Source organism: Dysidea avara, chromosome 8 (genome assembly GCF_963678975.1).
Source record: "Dysidea avara chromosome 8, odDysAvar1.4, whole genome shotgun sequence".
Lineage (NCBI taxonomy): Eukaryota > Metazoa > Porifera > Demospongiae > Dictyoceratida > Dysideidae > Dysidea > Dysidea avara.
Window position 1 is genome coordinate 15,730,316 of NC_089279.1, and position 19,311 is coordinate 15,749,626.

Genomic DNA, 19,311 nt, shown 5'->3' on the forward strand with positions numbered 1-19,311 from the left:
CAGCAAACAGAGTAACGAGTGGTGCATTACCATAAGTGTTAGCAATAATTACATTTTTGACTGACACACTGAATTTGGTCGACAGGATTAATTCAAGAAAAACTAAATCAAGGATCTTCCTTCCAAAAAGGGGATTCCATGGAACCCTTTAAATTCCCTTGAATCCGCCCCTATATAGATCCCGAGAACTCCACAGAAATGTCCCATTGTAATCCATAGGTGGCTGCTTACTTCCTTAGCATAGAATACAACTGAACCTCTCTGTGAGTCTATTAGTAGGCTGTAGTATGTAACTTCGCAATTCCCAGCAAACTGCATACATCTGGATTGGTACCTCTATCCGACAATAATTTTTCTGGCACACCATATAATCAAACAGTAGGTAGTGATGCGCACTGCGTAAAATACCACATTAAAAACCATCCTAGAGACATCTTACACAATGAAAATCACTTTTACAGAATAACATTAATCCACCTAACATCAAATACAGCATTAAAATAAGAAAACACTTACAAGAGGTCGGATATTTTTTTTTTTTTAAATCACGGAAACTCAAATTTTTATCTGCCAGACAAGACAGCCAGCCTGCCTGCCTGCCTGACTAGTCACAAGGTTGGAGGCAAACCAAGCAACGCATGGCCTCCATTTTACACCTCAAAACAAACTTACCAGTGGCATGTGCTTTAGGGGTTCAACAAGTGTGTGCTCTCTGTGCCTTGTCTTTCCTTTTGTCTTCAATCAGGCTGGTTGTCTTCTTCATGCAATAAAATCATATCAGGGTATTAATTTTCCATATCAACACCTTCCTTGAGCAGCATATTTTCACACTACAAAATTATTTAAAGTGCTTACACTGTTAGATACCTGTGACTCCACGGTAGGTTCAAGACAATTTACATTAATAATTTTGATTGATAAATAACAATCGAGAGCAGGGACCACACCTCTTCACAATCTATTTACTTGATCACAATGACCACACACCCTTATTATTGGTCCAGCTGTATTCACTATGCTAGCACAGGGAAAATATGAAACAGTCACATGTTCCCTGGCAGGTGTAGGTCGATTGAAGATACTCTAATACAGCAGTCATCCTAACAGAACAGTCATACTTGTATATATAGTTGTCTGCTGTGACAAAAAAAATCAAATAAGCTAGTATATTTAACAGCATAGCTCATTCATCTCGTTTCACTACTTCTTATTACTTGGATCCCCAGTATATTTTTACGTATACTAGTGGTATATTCTTTTCCACTAATATATTTTCACAATGCATGCAGTTTTCGTATCTGGCATGGGGTACATTGTATCATCAGTGCTGGTACTCATAATTGTCCACAAAATACCAACTGCCAAAAAAACCTCCAAAAAACCAAACTGCTAACAAACTACCATAACTTGAGTTGTGTTAATGATAAATGATCCCAAACACCACCATTTTGCTCACCACTTCGCGAAAAATAGAGAATTATACTCTCAAAGTATTGTTGAGGAAAGTAAGGATCAATATACAGTTTTCTAGCATTTTGGTTATGTAAATCTTTCCTCGTTCATCATATGAGGCTGAAACAAAAATCAAAAGAATCACAACATCACAATGAACTAAGTGCAGTTTATTAATTAAGATAACCTGTGATTATCTCAATGACAATTTATCTTCAACTTGTCCACTGTAGCCACTTTCTTGAACAGTTCACCTCTCAATATCATGATCTTAGCTCCACTATCAACTAGACCTTCCTTGGACAAATACTTCAGCACAATGCATCTGACTTCCTTTACTGCAAAATATACTCATTTGTCCTTCATCCTCTGAGTGAGCAGAGATGGTCGGAGCACTTATAATCAAGTATTTGTTTACTACATTCTTTTCAGAGTTCATACTACTGTTCTGAACCTACACCTTACTCACTGTGCCCCTTACTTGGCAACCCTTTAAGCAAGATGACTCAACTTCCCACAAGCATAGCACTGTTCATTGCTTTTTATGTTCTGATGTGCTCGGCAGTTAATCTGCTGAGTAGCTCCATTCCACTGTATCAACAACAGTTGTGAGCTCTACTCCCAGTCTCTCACCGGATGTGTTGGTTCAATCTCCTCTTTTTCAATTCAAACTGATACTGTTCTTCATCCTGGCAGTCACTAATAGCTTTTTTATGATTCCCAACACTGGGGGACTCTGCAGTAATTTGGGATGCATTGTAACTGTTTTTCCTAGGGTGACAAGCACCCCTTGCACCACCCCCAGCACTAGACAGTAAAGTGCTGGGTAAAAAGGATTTATTTAATGTGAAGAAAGCACTTGACCATCAGATGCTGTGGGGTCAAGTTTCACAACCACCAACGGACTGCCATGATTGCAACTGTCCATGCAGAAGTGATTCTCCAGTCTCTCCACTTAATAAATCATTGCAGAATGCAATATCGATTCTTTCTCCATCCGATATATAAAATCAGCAACTAATTCTGTTACTTTTTGTTGAATGCGTCTGAATCCCTAAGCAGCCAGAACCTTAATTCTTGTCTCCCGCTTTGCTCTAAGTTCCACTCTATGGCAAACTACAAATTATTTTTGGCTGTCTGAGTTAGCAGGAGCCACTCTTGCACAGCACATTTCCAGATGGACTGCCAATTGAATCTTCTGGCCACACATTCCATCTCGCTACTCTCATCACTGATGATATCCAGTCCTGAAATTATTTTATCAAGAAATGGCTCTTTACCTTGTCAAGAGTGTATTCATACTTAAAAATAATTCTATTGCTATAGCAGAGGCTATCATTTCATCATTCATTATTTAACCAGAATTCGGTCATCAACTGGTCACTTGTTTCCATCTGACTTCATCTGTTATCCTTATAACATAATGGCTTGGTTTATACCTCTGTGACTTCATTGGTCAAGTGACTCTTAGGTAACTATCTTTTCTTTCAGGCAGGCAATTTTAGAGTCCTTCTGCTCTAGTGAAGCTTCGTGTAATGGTAACTGCTCACTATGCTGATGCCAGCACTTCCTGATCTTGTTTCTTTGTTTATTTAACACATCATTCAATTTGCAATACCAGTCTTCAATTCATTTATTTCTGCTTGTACCTGAGTTACCATCATTTCCATTCGATATATTAGTGAGGTGAGCAATTCATGCACACGTACGTACACTGCTCAATCAACTATGCCATCACAATGACTTAATAAAGCCATTACATAATCCAATAATCCAATATCTCACCACTGCAATTTATTACGCATGTGCTCTTGTAATTCATTACTCACATACTCCATAGAAACAATTATTCTTTCCTCATTAACTAGGAATACATGCTTATTCTCCCTTATTACATTCCAAGGCTTAAGCCCCAACTCAATGAACCTTCTTTCTAACAACTGTTATATCTCCTCATTTTACGAGGGTCCAATAGGTAATTTCAGTACATTAACCAGTTCCTGCAACTAGTCACTTCAAGTTTAGGCACACGTCTTCTCTTCAGAAAACTCCTCTGTCAAGCTTCTTTCACTGTTTGATCATACACTATATTGTGGCTCAGCATAAAAGAGGGTGCAACATGTTATTTGAAAAAAATATGAATGTTACACATAACAAAACTCTCCAACTTATGTACATACAACACACTAACTCAGTGACATTTTGTAAACAAACACTACATGTGTAGTTAACCTTTCTATAATCTCATTTAAAAGAGGATTCCAAGATAAATCTTTTAGATCCACTTTAGCAGAAATAGTATAACTGGTTAAGAATTTCTCCACAAACTATACAATAAATACATATAAAGGCACTGATGTAAAGTAATCCATACCCTTGTTTGCCAAATGTTTACATTTCTATACAAATTAGATATTTGAGTTAATCGCAATTGCTCCATTTCTTCCATACCTCTCTCATTAACCTATGAACACATATGTAAAATGTACCGTGCTGTAATTAAACAAATCCAGAAAGTCTCACCGCAGCCATGGCTATTATTCTGTACTTTTTTTGCAGTATGGACTTCCGAAATTCTTTCAGACAATCAGCAGCATCATCAGCTTTCAAATCCACATTGTTTATTAACAAATTCAAAATTTTCTTCATTTCAACTTCAAATGCTTTTACCATATTAGTATCACTCCTATTTTCACCAGTCGGAAATTTACATAGGAAATCTATAAATTGCACTACCTACAATAGAATACAATTTCACACTCAATATTAGGATTCAATACATATAGTAGGAATAACATAGGCTTCAGTTTCTGTTAGTAGTGAACTAGACCATTAGTAGTGTACACAATATTTCCTTGTGTAATTTAATACCAATGCGTCTTACACTATTCTAATGTGGGTGTATGGCTATAAGGGATAACTACGCACTTTTATTGTGATAATCCCTACTCTGTATTTCATAATTCCATCTTGTATCATAATTTTTACAGCATATATAATTCATTATTAGCGCTGTTGCATCATTAAAAAGACAGTTTATGAAATTTAGTAAACATCTAGAGGTGTAAATTATGCTGCAGAGTGGTTATCTCGGAAATGGGATCATTACTTGCTATGCATGTACAATAATTTGACCAATACAAAAAAGGAAGATTAATAAATTTACACATCAGTTAAAGATCTCTCTTGTTTCAAGCTTCCAGCACTTTTTGTTGTAATAATCCTGTAAGTATTTACTGTCAATTAAACAGGTGTGAGTGCAACCTGTGAGTGTGTATGTTTTTTCTAAACAAAACGTGTGCGTGTTTCTATATTTATCTTTTCAGTCCCACATCAACAAAACTTCTTATGCTAAAAGCTGCCAGTACATAAGAATTAAAGGATCCCTTAATGGTCATGTCCTTTTAGCATATGTACATACAAAGAATGAAGAGCATGTAGCCCTGAGCTTGGTCTAGAGAATTATGTACAACCAATAAACATACAAACTATAAAACAGGCAAGAAGATTATATTGTGAGTGCTTTTAATTGTACTTGCCTTAAGTAGTACATGGCAATGTAATTAATGAACTAAAAATGCATCTACTGTGCACTTTCTAATATGGATTGATGTCTGTGTCTAGATCAAGACGCACGATAGAGTGTCATGCAGCCCAAGAAGCCAGCACGCCACTCCGTGGGTATTTTGACAGGAAGAAAGAAAACATTACTTTCACACCTTTGTATCTCGGTGATACCTTATCCGATTGGAAACACATTTGCTGCAGAGTTGCCTGCCAAATAGGGGAGTCCACATTCCAAATTTGAAAGAAATCATTCAAGTCATTTCCAAGATACGAGAAGCCAAAGTTTTGGGGGGTTTTTTTTGTTTTATTTATTTTTTTTTTGTTTTTGTTTTTTTTCCTTACTTCTTTGTCTTTTCACACTTGCAAAAATTGCTATAAAACACAAACGAGTACTCTGATCGCCTTGACATTTGGCACACAGAAAGGGAGTCCAAAGGTGAATCCTAGTATCGAATTTAGCACAAATCCGATGAACGGTTCAGGATTTATGACCAATTATTTGCTTAAAACAAGATCAATCTGCTGTCACGCCTACAGGGTAAACCGCTTCATGGAATGAGTTGAAATCGGTTTGTGGATAGATCAACAATTGTAGGAGTTCCTTTTGGTGGTTTGAAAGCAATCAAAATAAAGATCATGGAGATATGACACAAAACTGAAGGTGTGTAACAATTGCGGAATAGAGATTAGTGAATAAAAATAGCAAAAATTTTCATGCCTACCAGGCAAACCGCTTAGAACAGTGAGCTGAAATTGGTATGTAGCTGGAATAGTCATCATAGAAAGTCCTTGCAGTAGTACAGAGTAATCAGATTACAAACCACTGAGTTATTATTCGAAAGCCAACTCCATGTAGCAAATTTGAGATCAAGATACTCTAATAGAACAGTCACCCTAATAGAGCACTCAGCTAGTTTATGATATACTCCATTTTAGAATTCTATTACATTGCAAGTTATTCTGTAGGGAGTTCAGCTGCAAACAGTTAATCTTATAGACAATTCAGCTACAAGCAAGTTACCCTGTAGAGAGTTCAGCTACAAACAAATCATCCTGCAGAGAGTTCAGCTACAAAACAAAAAAATCACCCTATAGAAAGATCAACCAGAAAAAAGTCACTTTGTAGAGAATTCAGCTACAAACAAATCACCCTGTAGAGAGTTCAGCTACCAATAGATCACTCTGTAAGCATTTCAGCTAGAAACAAGTCACCCTGTAGAGAGTTAAGCTACAAACAAATCATCCTGCAGAAAGTTCAGTTTTGAACAAATCACCCTAGAAGGAGTTCAGCTTGAAACAGGTCACCCAGTAGAGAGATCTGCTAGAAAAAGTCACCCTGTAGAGAGATCAGCTAGAATAAATCACCTTGTAGAGAGTTCAGCTACAAAACAAAAAAATCACCCTATAGAAAGATCAACCAGAAAAAAGTCACTTTGTAGAGAATTCAGCTACAAACAAATCACCCTGTAGAGAGTTCAGCTACCAATAGATCACTCTGTAAGCATTTCAGCTAGAAACAAGTCACCCTGTAGAGAGTTAAGCTACAAACAAATCATCCTGCAGAAAGTTCAGTTTTGAACAAATCACCCTAGAAGGAGTTCAGCTTGAAACAGGTCACCCAGTAGAGAGATCTGCTAGAAAAAGTCACCCTGTAGAGAGATCAGCTAGAATAAATCACCTTGTAGAGAGTTCAGCTACTCAGAAACCATTCTGTTGAGAGTTCAGCTACAAACAAATCTCCCTGTAGAGAGTTCAAGTCACCAACTAGAGAGATCAGCTAGAAACAAGTCACCCTGTAGAGAAATCAGCTAGAAGAAATCATTTTTCACAGAGTTCAGCTACAAAGAAATCGCTGTGTAGAGAGTTCAGCTAGACACAAGTCACCCTGTAGAGTGTTCAGCTACCAACAGAGCACCCTGCAGATAGTTCAGCTACAAACAAGTCAACCTGTAGAGAGATCAGCTAGAAGAAGTTATCTTGTAGAGTTTAGCTACAAAGAAATCATTATGTAGAGAATTCAGTTGCAACCAAATCACCCTGCAGAGAGTTCAGCTACAAAAAAAATCACCCTGTAGAGAGATCAGCCAGAAACTAGACGCAATGAAAGGAGTTCAGCTACAAGCAAATCACCTTGTAGAGAAATCAACTACAAATAAACCACCCCATAGAGATTTCAGCTACAAACAGATCAACCTGTAGATAGTTCAGCTGGTACAAGTCACCCTGTAGTAAAAGAAGGTACCTTGTAGAGAGATCAGCTAGATACAAGTCACCTTGTAGAGAGATCAGCTACAAAGAAACCATCCTGTAGAGAGTTCAGCTACAGATAAATCACCTGCAGAGAGTTCAGCTGCAAACAAATCACCCTGTAGAGAGTTCAGCTACAAACAAATCATCCTGTAGAGACTTCAGCTAAAAACAAATCACTCTGTAGAGAGTTCAGCTACAAACAAATCATCCTGTAGAGAGTTCAACTACAAACAAATCACACCTGCAGAGAGATCAGCTAGAAACATTCACCCTCTAGAGAGAATCCTGTATAGACAGTTCAGCTACAAACAAATCACCCCTGCAAAAAGATCAGCTAGAAACAGTTCACCATTTAGAGAGAATCCTGTATAGAGTTCAGCTACAAGAAAATCACCCTGTAGAAAGTTCAGCTACATTTCAAGTCCCTTAGTAGATAGATCAGCTGTGAATAAGTTATCCAGTAGGAATAATAGACATGTAATATATAATTAGTATAAATACTGATAAAATCAAAAATAGTTGAAAATTAATAATCTTCTTCTTGTGGTAAAGAAAAAAGATAAGTTAAAAAAGCCTCAAAGGTGGCCTATGGCCAACTTTGTGGGGTATACAAATACAAAAAGAAGTGCTACCTAATCAAAAACAGCCAAGCTGTAAAAAATGGTGCAGCCCCTAAAAAGGCCATGGTGAAAAAAGATGTGAAATCCAAGGTGGCGGCCAAGAAATGGCTGTGATGGTAGGTTAACAGTAAAAATGTTAATAACAAGAATTCAGGTGAATTTGCATGGTGCCGAATCCTAGTGAAACTTGGAGGAAGCAACACAAATTCATCTGAATTGTCATTATTAAAATTTTACCATTAACCTACCATCACAGCCATTTCTTGGCCGCCATCTTGGACTTCACATCTATTTTCACCATGGCCTTTTTAGGGACCACACCTTTTTTACAGCTTGGTTGTTTTTGATTAAATATCAAGACACACGGTAGTGTGTCATGCGGCCCAAGAAGCCGGCGTGCCACCCGTGAGTATATTAACAGGAAGAAAGAAAACGTAATTTTCACACCTATGTAGCTCTGTGATCCCTTATCCGATTGGAACCAAATTTGCTAGAGAGGTGCCGGCCAGCAAGGGGAGTCTACACACAAAATTTGAAGAAAATCGTTCCAGCCATTTCCGAGATACGAGCGAACAAACTTTCGTTTTAATTTCTTCGTTTTTTCTTCTACTTCATTTCGCACACTTCGCAAAATCCGCCATAAAACACGAATACGTGCTCGGATCGGGCTGACATTTGGCACACTTAAAGGGCTCATTAAGGCGGATCTCCATACCACATTTGGTAGGAATCCGATGAACATTCACGGAGTTATGACCGATTATTTGCGTAAAATAAGATCGAAGGTCTGTCACGTCTACAGGGTAAACCACTTGGAGGAATCAGTTGAAAATTGATATGTAGATGGAGCAACCATCGTAGGAGTGCCTTTTTGTGGTTTGAAAGGAATCGGGATAAAGACCATGGAGATATGACACAAAAACCCAACCTGTGTCAAAATTACGCGATCGATTTTTATGAATAAAAAAACTATTAGTTTTCGTGTCTACCAGGCAAACCGCTTAGACCAACAAGCTGAAAATCAGTATGTAGCTGGAATAATCATCATAGAAAGTCCTTGCAGTAGTACAGAAGAATCGGATTACAAATCACTGAGTTATGATTCGAAAGGCAACTACATGCAGTAAATTCGAGATCGAGATACTCTAATAGAACAGTCACCCTAATAAAGCATTCAGCTGCATTTATAATTTACTTACATTGCAAGTTATTCTGTAGAGAATTCAGCTACAAACAAATTATACTCTGTAGAGAGATCAGCTAGAAGAAGTTACCTTGTAGAGAGTTCAGTTACAAAGAAACAATTACGCAAAGAGTTTAGCTGCAAACAAATCACCCAGTAGAAAGTTCCGCTATGAAAAGATCACAATGTAGAGAGTTCAGTTAGAAACAAGTCATCCTGTAGATAGATCAGCTAGAAGAAGTCACTTTGTAGAGAGTTCAGCTACAAAGAAACCACCATGTAAGAGAGTTCAGCTGCATACAAATCACCTGTAGAGAGTTCAGCTAGGAACAAGTCACCCTGTACAGAGATCAGCTAGAAACAAGTCATCATGTAGAGAGTTCAGCTAGAAGAAATCACATTGTAGAAAGTTCAGCTACAAAGAAACTACCATGTAGAGAGTTCAGCTGCAAACAAATCACCCTGTAGAGAATTCAGCTACAAACAAATCACCCTGTAGAAAGATCAACTAGAAGAAGTTACCTTGTAGAGAGTTCAGCTACAAACAAATCACCCTGTAGAGATTTCAGCTAGAAACAAGTCACCCTGTAGAGAGATCAGCTAGAAACAAGCCACCCGTAGAGAGTTCAGCTAGAAGAAGTTACATTGTAGAGAGTTCAGCTACAAAGAAACTACCATGTAGAGAGTTTAGCAGCAAACAAATCGCCCTGTAGAGAATTTAGCTACACACAAATCACCCTGTAGAAATATCAACTAGAAGAAGTTACCTTGTAGAGAGTTCAGCTACAAACAAATCACCCTGTAGAGAGATCAGCTAGAAACAAGCCACCCTGTAGAGAGTTCAGCTAGAAGAAGTTACACTGTAGAGAGTTCAGGTACAAAGAAAGTTCAGCTACAAACAAATCGCCCTGTAGAGAATTCAGCTACAAACAAATCACCCTGTAGAAAGATCAGCTAGAAGAAGTTACCTTGTAGAGAGTTCAGCTACAAACAAATCACACTGTAGAGAGATCAGATAGAAACAAGCCACCCGTAGAGAGTTCAGCTAGAAGAAGTTACACTGTAGAGAGTTCAGCTACAAAGAAAGTTCAGCTACAAACAAATCACCCTGTAGAGAATTCAGCTACAAACAAATCACCTTGTAGAAAGATCACCCAGAAGAAATTACCTTGTAGAGAGTTCAGCTACAAATAAGTCTCCCTGTAGAGAGTTCAGCTAGAAACAAGTCACCCTGTAGAGAGATCAGCTAGAAACAAGCCACCCGTAGAGAGTTCAGCTAGAAGAAATTACATTGTAGAGAGTTCAGCTACAAAGACACTACCATGTAGAGAGTTCAGCTGCAAACAAATCACCCTGTAGAGAATTCAGCTACAAACAAATCACCCTGTAGAAATATCAACTAGAAGAAGTTACCTTGTAGAGAGTTCAGCTACAAACAAATCACCCTGTAGAGAGATCAGCTAGAAACAAGCCACCCTGTAGAGAGTTCAGCTAGAAGAAGTTACACTGTAGAGAGTTCAGGTACAAAGAAAGTTCAGCTACAAACAAATCGCCCTGTAGAGAATTCAGCTACAAACAAATCACCCTGTAGAAAGATCAGCTAGAAGAAGTTACCTTGTAGAGAGTTCAGCTACAAATATGTCACCCTGTAGATAGTTCAGCTAGAAACAAGTCACCCTGTAGAGAGATCAGCTAGAAACAAGCCACCCGTAGAGAGTTCAGCTAGAAGAAATTACATTGTAGAGAGTTCAGCTACAAAGAAACTACCATGTAGAGAGTTCCGCTGCAAACAAATCGCCCTGCAGAGAATTCAGCTACAAACAAATCACCCTGTAGAAAGATTAGCTAGAAGAAGTTACCTTGTAGAGAGTTCAACTATAAACAAATCACCCTGTAGAGAGTTCAGCTACAAACAAGTCACCTAGTAGAGAGTTCAGCTAGAAGAAGTTACATTGTAGAGAGTTCAGGTACAAAGAAAGTTCAGCTACAAACAAATCGCCCTGCAGAGAATTCAGCTACAAACAAATCACCCTGTAGAAAGATTAACTAGAAGAAGTTACCTTGTAGAGAGTTCAACTACAAACAAATCACCCTGTAGAGAGTTCAGCTACAAACAGGTCACCGTGTAGAGAGTTCAGCTAGAAGAAGTTACATTGTAGAGAGTTCAGCTACAAAGAAACTACCATGTAGAGAGTTCAGCTTCAAACAAATTTCCCTGTAGAGAATTCAGCTACAAACAAATCACCCTGTAGAAAGATCAGCTAGAAGAAGTTACCTTGTAGAGAGTTCAGCTACAAACAAATCACCATGTGGAGAGTTCAGCTACAAACAAATCACCATGTAGAGAGTTTAGCTACAAACAAATCACCATGTGGAGAGTTCAGCTAGAAACAAGTCACCCTGTAGTGAGATCAGTTAGAAACAAGCCACCCGTAGAGAGTTCAGCTAGAAGAAGTTACATTGTAGAGAGTTCAGCAGTTTAGCTGCAAATAAATCGCCCTGTAGAGAATTCAGCTACAAACAAATCACCCTGTAGAAAGATCAGCTAGAAGAAGTTACCTTGTAGAGAGTTCAGCTACAAACAAATCACCCTGTAGAGAGTTCAGCTACAAACAAGTCACCCTGTAGAGAGATCAGCTAGAAACAAGCCACCCGTAGAGAGTTCAGCTAGAAGAAGTTACATTGTAGAGAGTTCAGCAGTTTAGCTGTAAACAAATCGCCCTGTAGAGAATTCAGCTACAAACAAATCACCTTGTAGAAAGATCAGCTAGAAGAAGTTACCTTGTAGAGAGTTCAGCTACAAATAAATCACCCTCTAGAGAGTTCAGCTACAAACAAGTCATCCGGTAGAGAGATCAGCTAGAAGGATCACCTTGCAGAGAGGTCAGCTACAAAGAAATCACCATGTAGAGAGTTCAGCTGCAAAGAAATCACCCTGTAGAAAATTCAGCCACAAACAAATTGCCCTGTAGAAAGATCATTTAGAAGAAGTTACCTTGTAGAGAGTTCAGCTACAAAGAAACCATTCTGTAAAGAGCTCAGCTGCAAACAAATCACCAGTACAGAATTCAGCTACAAACAAATCACCCTGTACAGCGATCAGCTATAAGAAGTTACCTTGTAGATCGTTCAGCTACAAACAAATCACCCTGTAGAGAGATCAGCTAGAAGAAGTCACCTTGTAGAGAGTTCAGCTACAAAGAAACCACCATGTAGAGAGTTCAGCTGCAAAGAAATCACCCTGTAGAAAATTAAGCCACAAACAAATTGCCCTGTAGAAAGTTCAGTTAGAAGAAGTTACCTTGTAGAGAGTTCAGCTACAAACAATTCACCCTATAGAGAGAGCATCTAGAAGAAGTCACCTTGTAGAGTGTTCAGTTACAAAAAAACCACCATGGAGATTTCTGTAATCAATATATGTATTATATATATAATTTGTACATTTACTGATAAATATTTAAAGTACATCTTCTTCATCTTTTCTTCTTCCTGTGATAAAGAAAAGAAGATAGGTTATAAAGTCTCAAAGCCGGCCATAGTTGGAGTATACAAATACAAAAAGAAATGAAATCTAATCCAAAACAGACAAGCTGTAAAAAAAAGTGTGCGGCCCTTAAAACGGCTAAGGTGAAAAAAAGATGTGAAATCCAAGGTGGCGGCCAAGAAATGGCTGTGACGGTAGGTTAATGGTAAAAATTTTAATAACGCAATTCAGGTGAATTTTGTGCCAAGACCAAGCGGCACCAAATTCACCTGAATTTTTGTTATTAAATGTTTTACCATTAACCTACCATCACAGCCATTTCTTGGCCGCCACCTTGGATTTCACATCTTTTTTTCACCTTAGCCTTTTTAAGGGCCGCACACTTTTTTTACAGCTTGTCTGTTTTGGATTAGATATATGTATATATAAAAATGTATTACACAGTACAGTAGTGCTGTATAATTGAGATCATGAAGTTTCCAAAAATATATTTACCAGACACCAGTTTCACAATACTTTCATGGTGTATATGTAGCACTGGTCAGGTCCAAAAGTTCAACCCGAAATGCTTCCAATAGTATGCAACTGTTTTCAATTTTTTCAATGGAATTTTCTACTGACTGAATAACTTAATAACTGATGACTCAGACAACAATAAAACAATATTGGCTGGTTACAGCAAACAGGCTCAATTGTTTGGTAGAAACTTGTAACTTCACAATAGGTTCAATACCCTACCCAGTAATGATCTTGGTTTATTGATAACACATTCATAATGCTAGCACAATGAAAGTATGAAATAGTGACACACGCCCTCCAGATACTCTAATCAGCAGTCACCCTAATAGAACAGTCACACGTGTATAACTGTATGCTATAACAAAAAAATAAAAAATAAATAAAAATTATAAAAAATTGTTTATTAAAAATTATAAATGAAGTAGGGATCCAAGCAACAAAGTTAGTGAAACAAGAGATGGTATTACAGCATAGCTCGGTGGGAAAAAGCATTGAATAAAATAATGTTATAACATTCCAACGTAGGAATTTTTCCACCAAGCTATGCTGCAATACCATTATTCATCTCTTGTTTCATTACTGTTTATTGTTAGGATCCCTACTCCATTTTTAAATTAATAATCTTTAATATACTAGTGTACCTTAGGAAGATCCCATTATAGAATGGAATGAAATAACAGTTTTCCTGTCTGCATAGAATATTTTATTAGTGAAAACATAACAATTTTTGCAGTAATGTATGACTTGTGAAGCTTTGCAACCAATCTTGTACTACTTAAGTTGTTTTGACAAACACTACGTACGACTGAAATATAGGTATTAATTGTGCACTATTGTGGATTCAGGTACAGATTGTTGTGCTCCACTAAGGTAAAGCTGTGTATTTGTCATGTGTTTGTGTTCAGCATGTGACTTTTAACTTTTTTCACCGTTTTAGGTAAAACATAATGTGTCTAATTTCAATAGGATAGCAAGTTATTATTGTTTGTCTATAGTAAACTGTGCACATTCTATTAGGGAGTAGTACATTTTCTTAATACAGTGCTTACCTAGAGTTAACATTAACCATGCACAGACACAAAATGTAACACATAATGTATTAACATTATTGTAATACTAATTAAAATTTTACCTCTTCGTAGAGACCACGCTTGGTATCATCACCACTATACCCATCCCATATAATACTCTTTTCCTTGTTCTTCTTGAACAGTCCTTCATAATTATGCCTTAACTGTGGCAAGAAATTTAATAAAAATTCATTATCCAAGTGGAGATAAGATACACCAGCCTCGACTAGCTTCCTGTAAGGAACATTGCAAGAAAATATATGCATATTCTTACAAACAAATGTTTGGTCCATAACCAGGGGCAAATCAAGGGAATAGCAGTGAGTGATTCTGGTATGATTGAAAGGAAATGGTAAGGAGATAGATTAGATACATTTTAATAACACTATACTGGGTATAGTGTTACTATACTACATTTTATTTATCTACGGTACTGGGTATACTATACTATATATACTACATTTTATTTCAAGCATTAATTGCCTCATGGGTTTATGTGCATGTGTAATTGTTCAAATGCCTGAAAACCAGCTTTCCAGTAAATCATTTCAAATATACATGGACTGACGATCTTCACTTTACTGTTATAAACAGTGTAAGACTGTTCATGTGTGTTAATTTGCTGGTCAAGGATTGTTAGCCAATTTTTTCAACTTTAGGGTTATATGTGACCAGATCTGCAAAAACTCGACACAATTACATATTTTTCAAATTCCTGTTTATTAAATATTTTAGCCAAAAGTATGTTCTGGCAAAGTTTCAGCTTTGTATGCCAATAACTTTGGGAGTTACAGCTCTACAAAGCAGCAACAACAGAAGTTCGATTTGTACAGCAAGTATAGGGAAAATAAGTCACAGGTGTTTACTAAAATGATTGTAACTTACAAACAGAATACCATACGAAGTTGAAATTTTCACCATCGTGTTTGCCATGAGTAGGGAAATCGATTACTGGGTAAGTTTGTCCATATAACACCTTTCTTCACTACATGCAAAGGTGAACTCAGTGAAGAAAGATCAATTGTGTACTACCATTTTGATGTGACGTATATGAACACCCATAACTTGCACATTCTTGAATCTACTGCAATGAAATGAAGATTTTTGAGCTCCTCTTGAGTGGGAGAATAAGATGATATCCAGGTTTTATTGCTAAACCCTTTCTTCACTATAAAACAAACTGTACAAAAAATTATGGAAATTTTTAATAATACGCAAGTATTCACCCATTGTTTTACACTGTAAACTTAGGCTTGCACGATTGTGTCAGGTTTTCACAGATCTAAGGTGACTGTCAAGTAAACCATAATACTACAGATGGATTTGCTGATAAATAATGATGTATAGACTATAGTTTATATTTAGTGTACAAACAAATATACAGAAATTCAAAGGTTCGCCCATTCGAATGTAAAAATTTAAATTAATGTCAAATCCTGTTACTGGCGCCCAATGTCCATAATCAGGTGCACAGCTGGAGTGCTACAAGAAAGACACATGCCAGGTGTTGAAGTTGTTAATAGGAACAAAACTTGTATAACTTTGCTATTGTTTACACTTTATTAAAAGCTTGATGTCTACAGTTAGATGAAGAAGAGCTACATGTTCCAGGTATAAAGTTGCTTACAGCAATAAAGCTTGTACTCTGCTATTGTCTACATTCAATTTACGTATCTGTTAAAGCATAGCCGCAAGCGCTATATGAAAAATAAAGTACGAGACACGCAGCCGAGATGCTAATACGGCCGAGTGCTTTGTTAGCATCAAGGCCAAGTGCCGAGAACTTTATTTTTCATATAGCACGAGCAAGGCTATGCTTTAAATGATTTATGGAACTTTCTAGTCGTATAGCTTCACCATACACTAGGACTCGTAATTAACATGCGTTGCATGAACTATTAGCAGCCTGAATGCACACAAACTAGTTTAACAAAGTAATTCACACATATTTCACCATAGTTTGGCGTAGTAGACGTTCACCGCATATTTTGGCAGGTTTTGCTTGCAACCCACAATTGATTTTATTGTGAGTCACATGGTGAAATATTTCCGTGATATCTCTAGGACTTGTCCATTTACATTAACAATCTTAACAGCAATGTTACATTCTCCCACCCATCATCGAAGCATTTAGGTATGTCTATAAAAGCAATCCAGTGGTAGAACTCGTATTGGCTGGGGTGATTGATCACTCAACAAGGCGAGGCTATCAGCCTTCACCGGCTTGGGTGATCAGTCGTACTGGTTAGCCTGCACTAGAGCACGTGGGCAACTGTGCTTTATTGACCACAAAGAGATGAAAGGAAAAAGTGTACTTTAAACTTCATAAAGTACACTCTCAGCCGGCCAACAGCTTTATCGACCACAAAGAGTACTTTATTGCACCGCAAAGAGTGCTTTCATTTCCTTTGGTCTCTCCCACACAAAGTTCTATAATGTCTGTAACAAGCAGCATTTCAACAAATAAGACAACAATAACAAGGCACACGGTAGTGTGTCGTGCAGCCCAAGAAGCCCGTGAGTATATTAACAGGGAGAAAGAAAACGCAATTTTCACACCTATGTAGCTCTGTGATCCCTTATCCGATTGGAACAAAATTTGCTACAGACGAGCCAGCTAGCTAGGGGAGTCTACACATCAAATTTGAAGAAAATCGCTCCAGCCATTTCCGAGATACGAGCGAACAAAATTTCATTTTAATTTCTTCATTTTTTTCTTCTACTTCTTCATTTCGCACACTTCGCAAAATCCGCCATAAAACACGAATGTGTGCTTGAATCGGGCTGAAATTTGGCACACTTAAAGGGCTCATTAAGGCAGATCTCTGTACCAATTTTGGTAAGAATCCGATGAACATTCACGGAGTTATGACCGATTATTTGCGTAAAATAAGGTCGAAGGTCTGTCATGCCTATAGGGTAAACTCCTTTGAGGAATCAGTTGAAAATTGATATGTAGATGGAGCAACCATCGTAGGAGTGCCTTTTTGTGGTTTGAAAGGAATCGGGATACAGACCATGGAGATATGACACAAAACCCGACCTGTGTCAAAATTACGCGATCGATTTTTATGAATAAAAAAACTATTAGTTTTCATGTCTACCAGGCAAACCGCTTAGAGCAACGAGCTGAAAATCAGTATGTAGCTGGAATAATCATCATAGAAAGTCCTTGCAGTAGTACAGAAGAATAGGATTACAAACCACTGAGTTATGATTTGAAAGACAACTACGTGTAACAAATGCGAGATCGAGATACTCTAATAGAAGTCACCCTAATAAAATATTCAGCTGCATTTATAATTTACTCAATTATATTACATTGCAAGTTATTCTGTAGGGAATTCAGCTACAAACAAGTCACCCTGTAGTCAGATCAGCCAGAAGAAGGTACCCAATAGAGAGTTCAGCTACAAAGAAACCATCATGTAGAGAGTTCAGCTCAAACAAATTGTCCATCAGCTAGAAGAAGTTACCTTGTAGAGAGTTCAGTTACAAAGAAACAATCATGCAAAGAGTTCAGCTGCAAACAAATCACCCAGTAGAAAGTTCCGCTATGAACAGATCACACTGTAGAGAGTTCAGTTAGAAACAAGTCATCTTGTAGAGAGATCAGCTAGAAGAAGTTACCTTGTAGGGAGTTCAGCTACGAAAAGATCATCCTGTAGAAAGTTCAGCTACAAACAAATCACCCTGTAGAGAGTTCAGCTACAAACAAATCACACTGTAGAGAGTTCAGTTAGAAACAAGTCATCTTGTAGAGAGATCAGCTAGAAGAAGTCACATTGTAGAGAGTTCAGCTACAAAGAAACTACCATGTAGAGAGTTCAGCTGCAAACAAATCACCCTGTAGAGAACTCAGCTACAAACAAATATGCCCTGTAGAAAGATCAGCTAGAAGAGTTACCTTGTAGGGAGTTCAGCTACGAACAGATCACCCTGTAGAGAGTTCAGCTACAAACAAATCACCCTGTAGAGAGTTCAACTGCAAAAAATCAATCACTCTGTAGAGAGTTCAGCTAGAAGAAGTTACCTTGTAGAGAGTTCAGCTGCAAATAAATCACCTTGTAGATAATTCAGCTACAAACAAATCACCCTGTAGAAAGATCAGCTGGAAGAAGTTACCTTGTAGAGAGTTCAGCTACAAAGAAACCACCATGTAGAGTATTCAGCTGCAAACAAATCATCTGTAGAGAGTTCAGCTACAAACAAGTCACCCTGTAGAGAGTTCAGCTAGAAGAAGTCACATCGGAGAGAGTTCAGCTACAAAGAAACTACCATGCAGAGAGTTCAGCTGCAAACAAACATCCTGTAGAGAACTCAGCTACAAACAAATATGCCCTGTAGAGAGATCAGCTAGAAGAAGTTACATTGTAGGGAGTTCAGCTACGAACAGATCACCCTGTAGAGAGTTCAGCTACAAACAAATCACCCTGTAGAGAGTTCAATTACAAAGAAATCACCATGTAGAGAGTTCAGCTGCAAAAAAATCAATCACTCTGTAGAGAGTTCAGCTAGAAGAAGTCACCTTGTAGAGAGTTCAGCTGCAAATAAATCACCTTGTAGAGAATTCAGCTACAAACAAATCACCCTGTAGAAAGATCAGCTAGAAGAAGTTACCTTGTATAGAGTTCAGCTACAAAGAAACAACCATGTAGAGAGTTCAGCTGCAAACAAATCACCCAGTAGAAAGTTCAGCTATGAACAGCTCACCCTGTTGAGAGTTCAGTTAGAAACAAGCCATACTGTAGAGAGATCACCTAGAAGTATCACCTTGTAGAGAGTTCAGCTACAAAGAAATCATCATGTAGAGAGTTCACCTGCAAGCAAATCATCCTGTAGAGAGTTCAGCTATGAAAAGATCACCCTGTAGAGAGTTCAGCTATAAGAAGTCACCTTTTAGAGAGTTCAGCTATAAAGCAACCACCATGTAGAGAGTTCAGCTGCAAACAAATCACCCTGTAGAGAATTCAGCTACAAACAAATCTCCCTGTAGAGAGATCAGCTAGAAACAAGTCACCCTGTAGACAGATCAGCTAGAAGAAGTTACCTTGTAGAGAGTTCAGCTGCAAACAAATCACCCCGTAGAGAATTCAACTACAAACAGATAACCCTGCAGAGAGTTCAGCTAGAGTCAAGTCACCCTGTAGAGAGAATCCTGTAAAG

The 19,311-nt window shown here is 37.8% G+C and overlaps 1 protein-coding gene across 1 annotated transcript in view; it reads right to left on the reverse strand.

The window, feature by feature from the left end:
- The window catches only part of LOC136264089 (uncharacterized), a 103,131-nt gene that overhangs the window by 23,565 nt on the left and 60,255 nt on the right, over positions 1-19,311 (reverse strand). Inside the window, exons 10-13 of the mRNA XM_066058780.1 lie at positions 14,208-14,379; positions 3,976-4,188; positions 3,827-3,916; positions 3,685-3,779 (exon numbers count right to left, since the gene is read on the reverse strand). Of these exons, the coding sequence (XP_065914852.1) occupies positions 3,685-3,779; positions 3,827-3,916; positions 3,976-4,188; positions 14,208-14,379 (570 nt within the window). The remainder of the gene's footprint in view (positions 1-3,684; positions 3,780-3,826; positions 3,917-3,975; positions 4,189-14,207; positions 14,380-19,311) is intronic.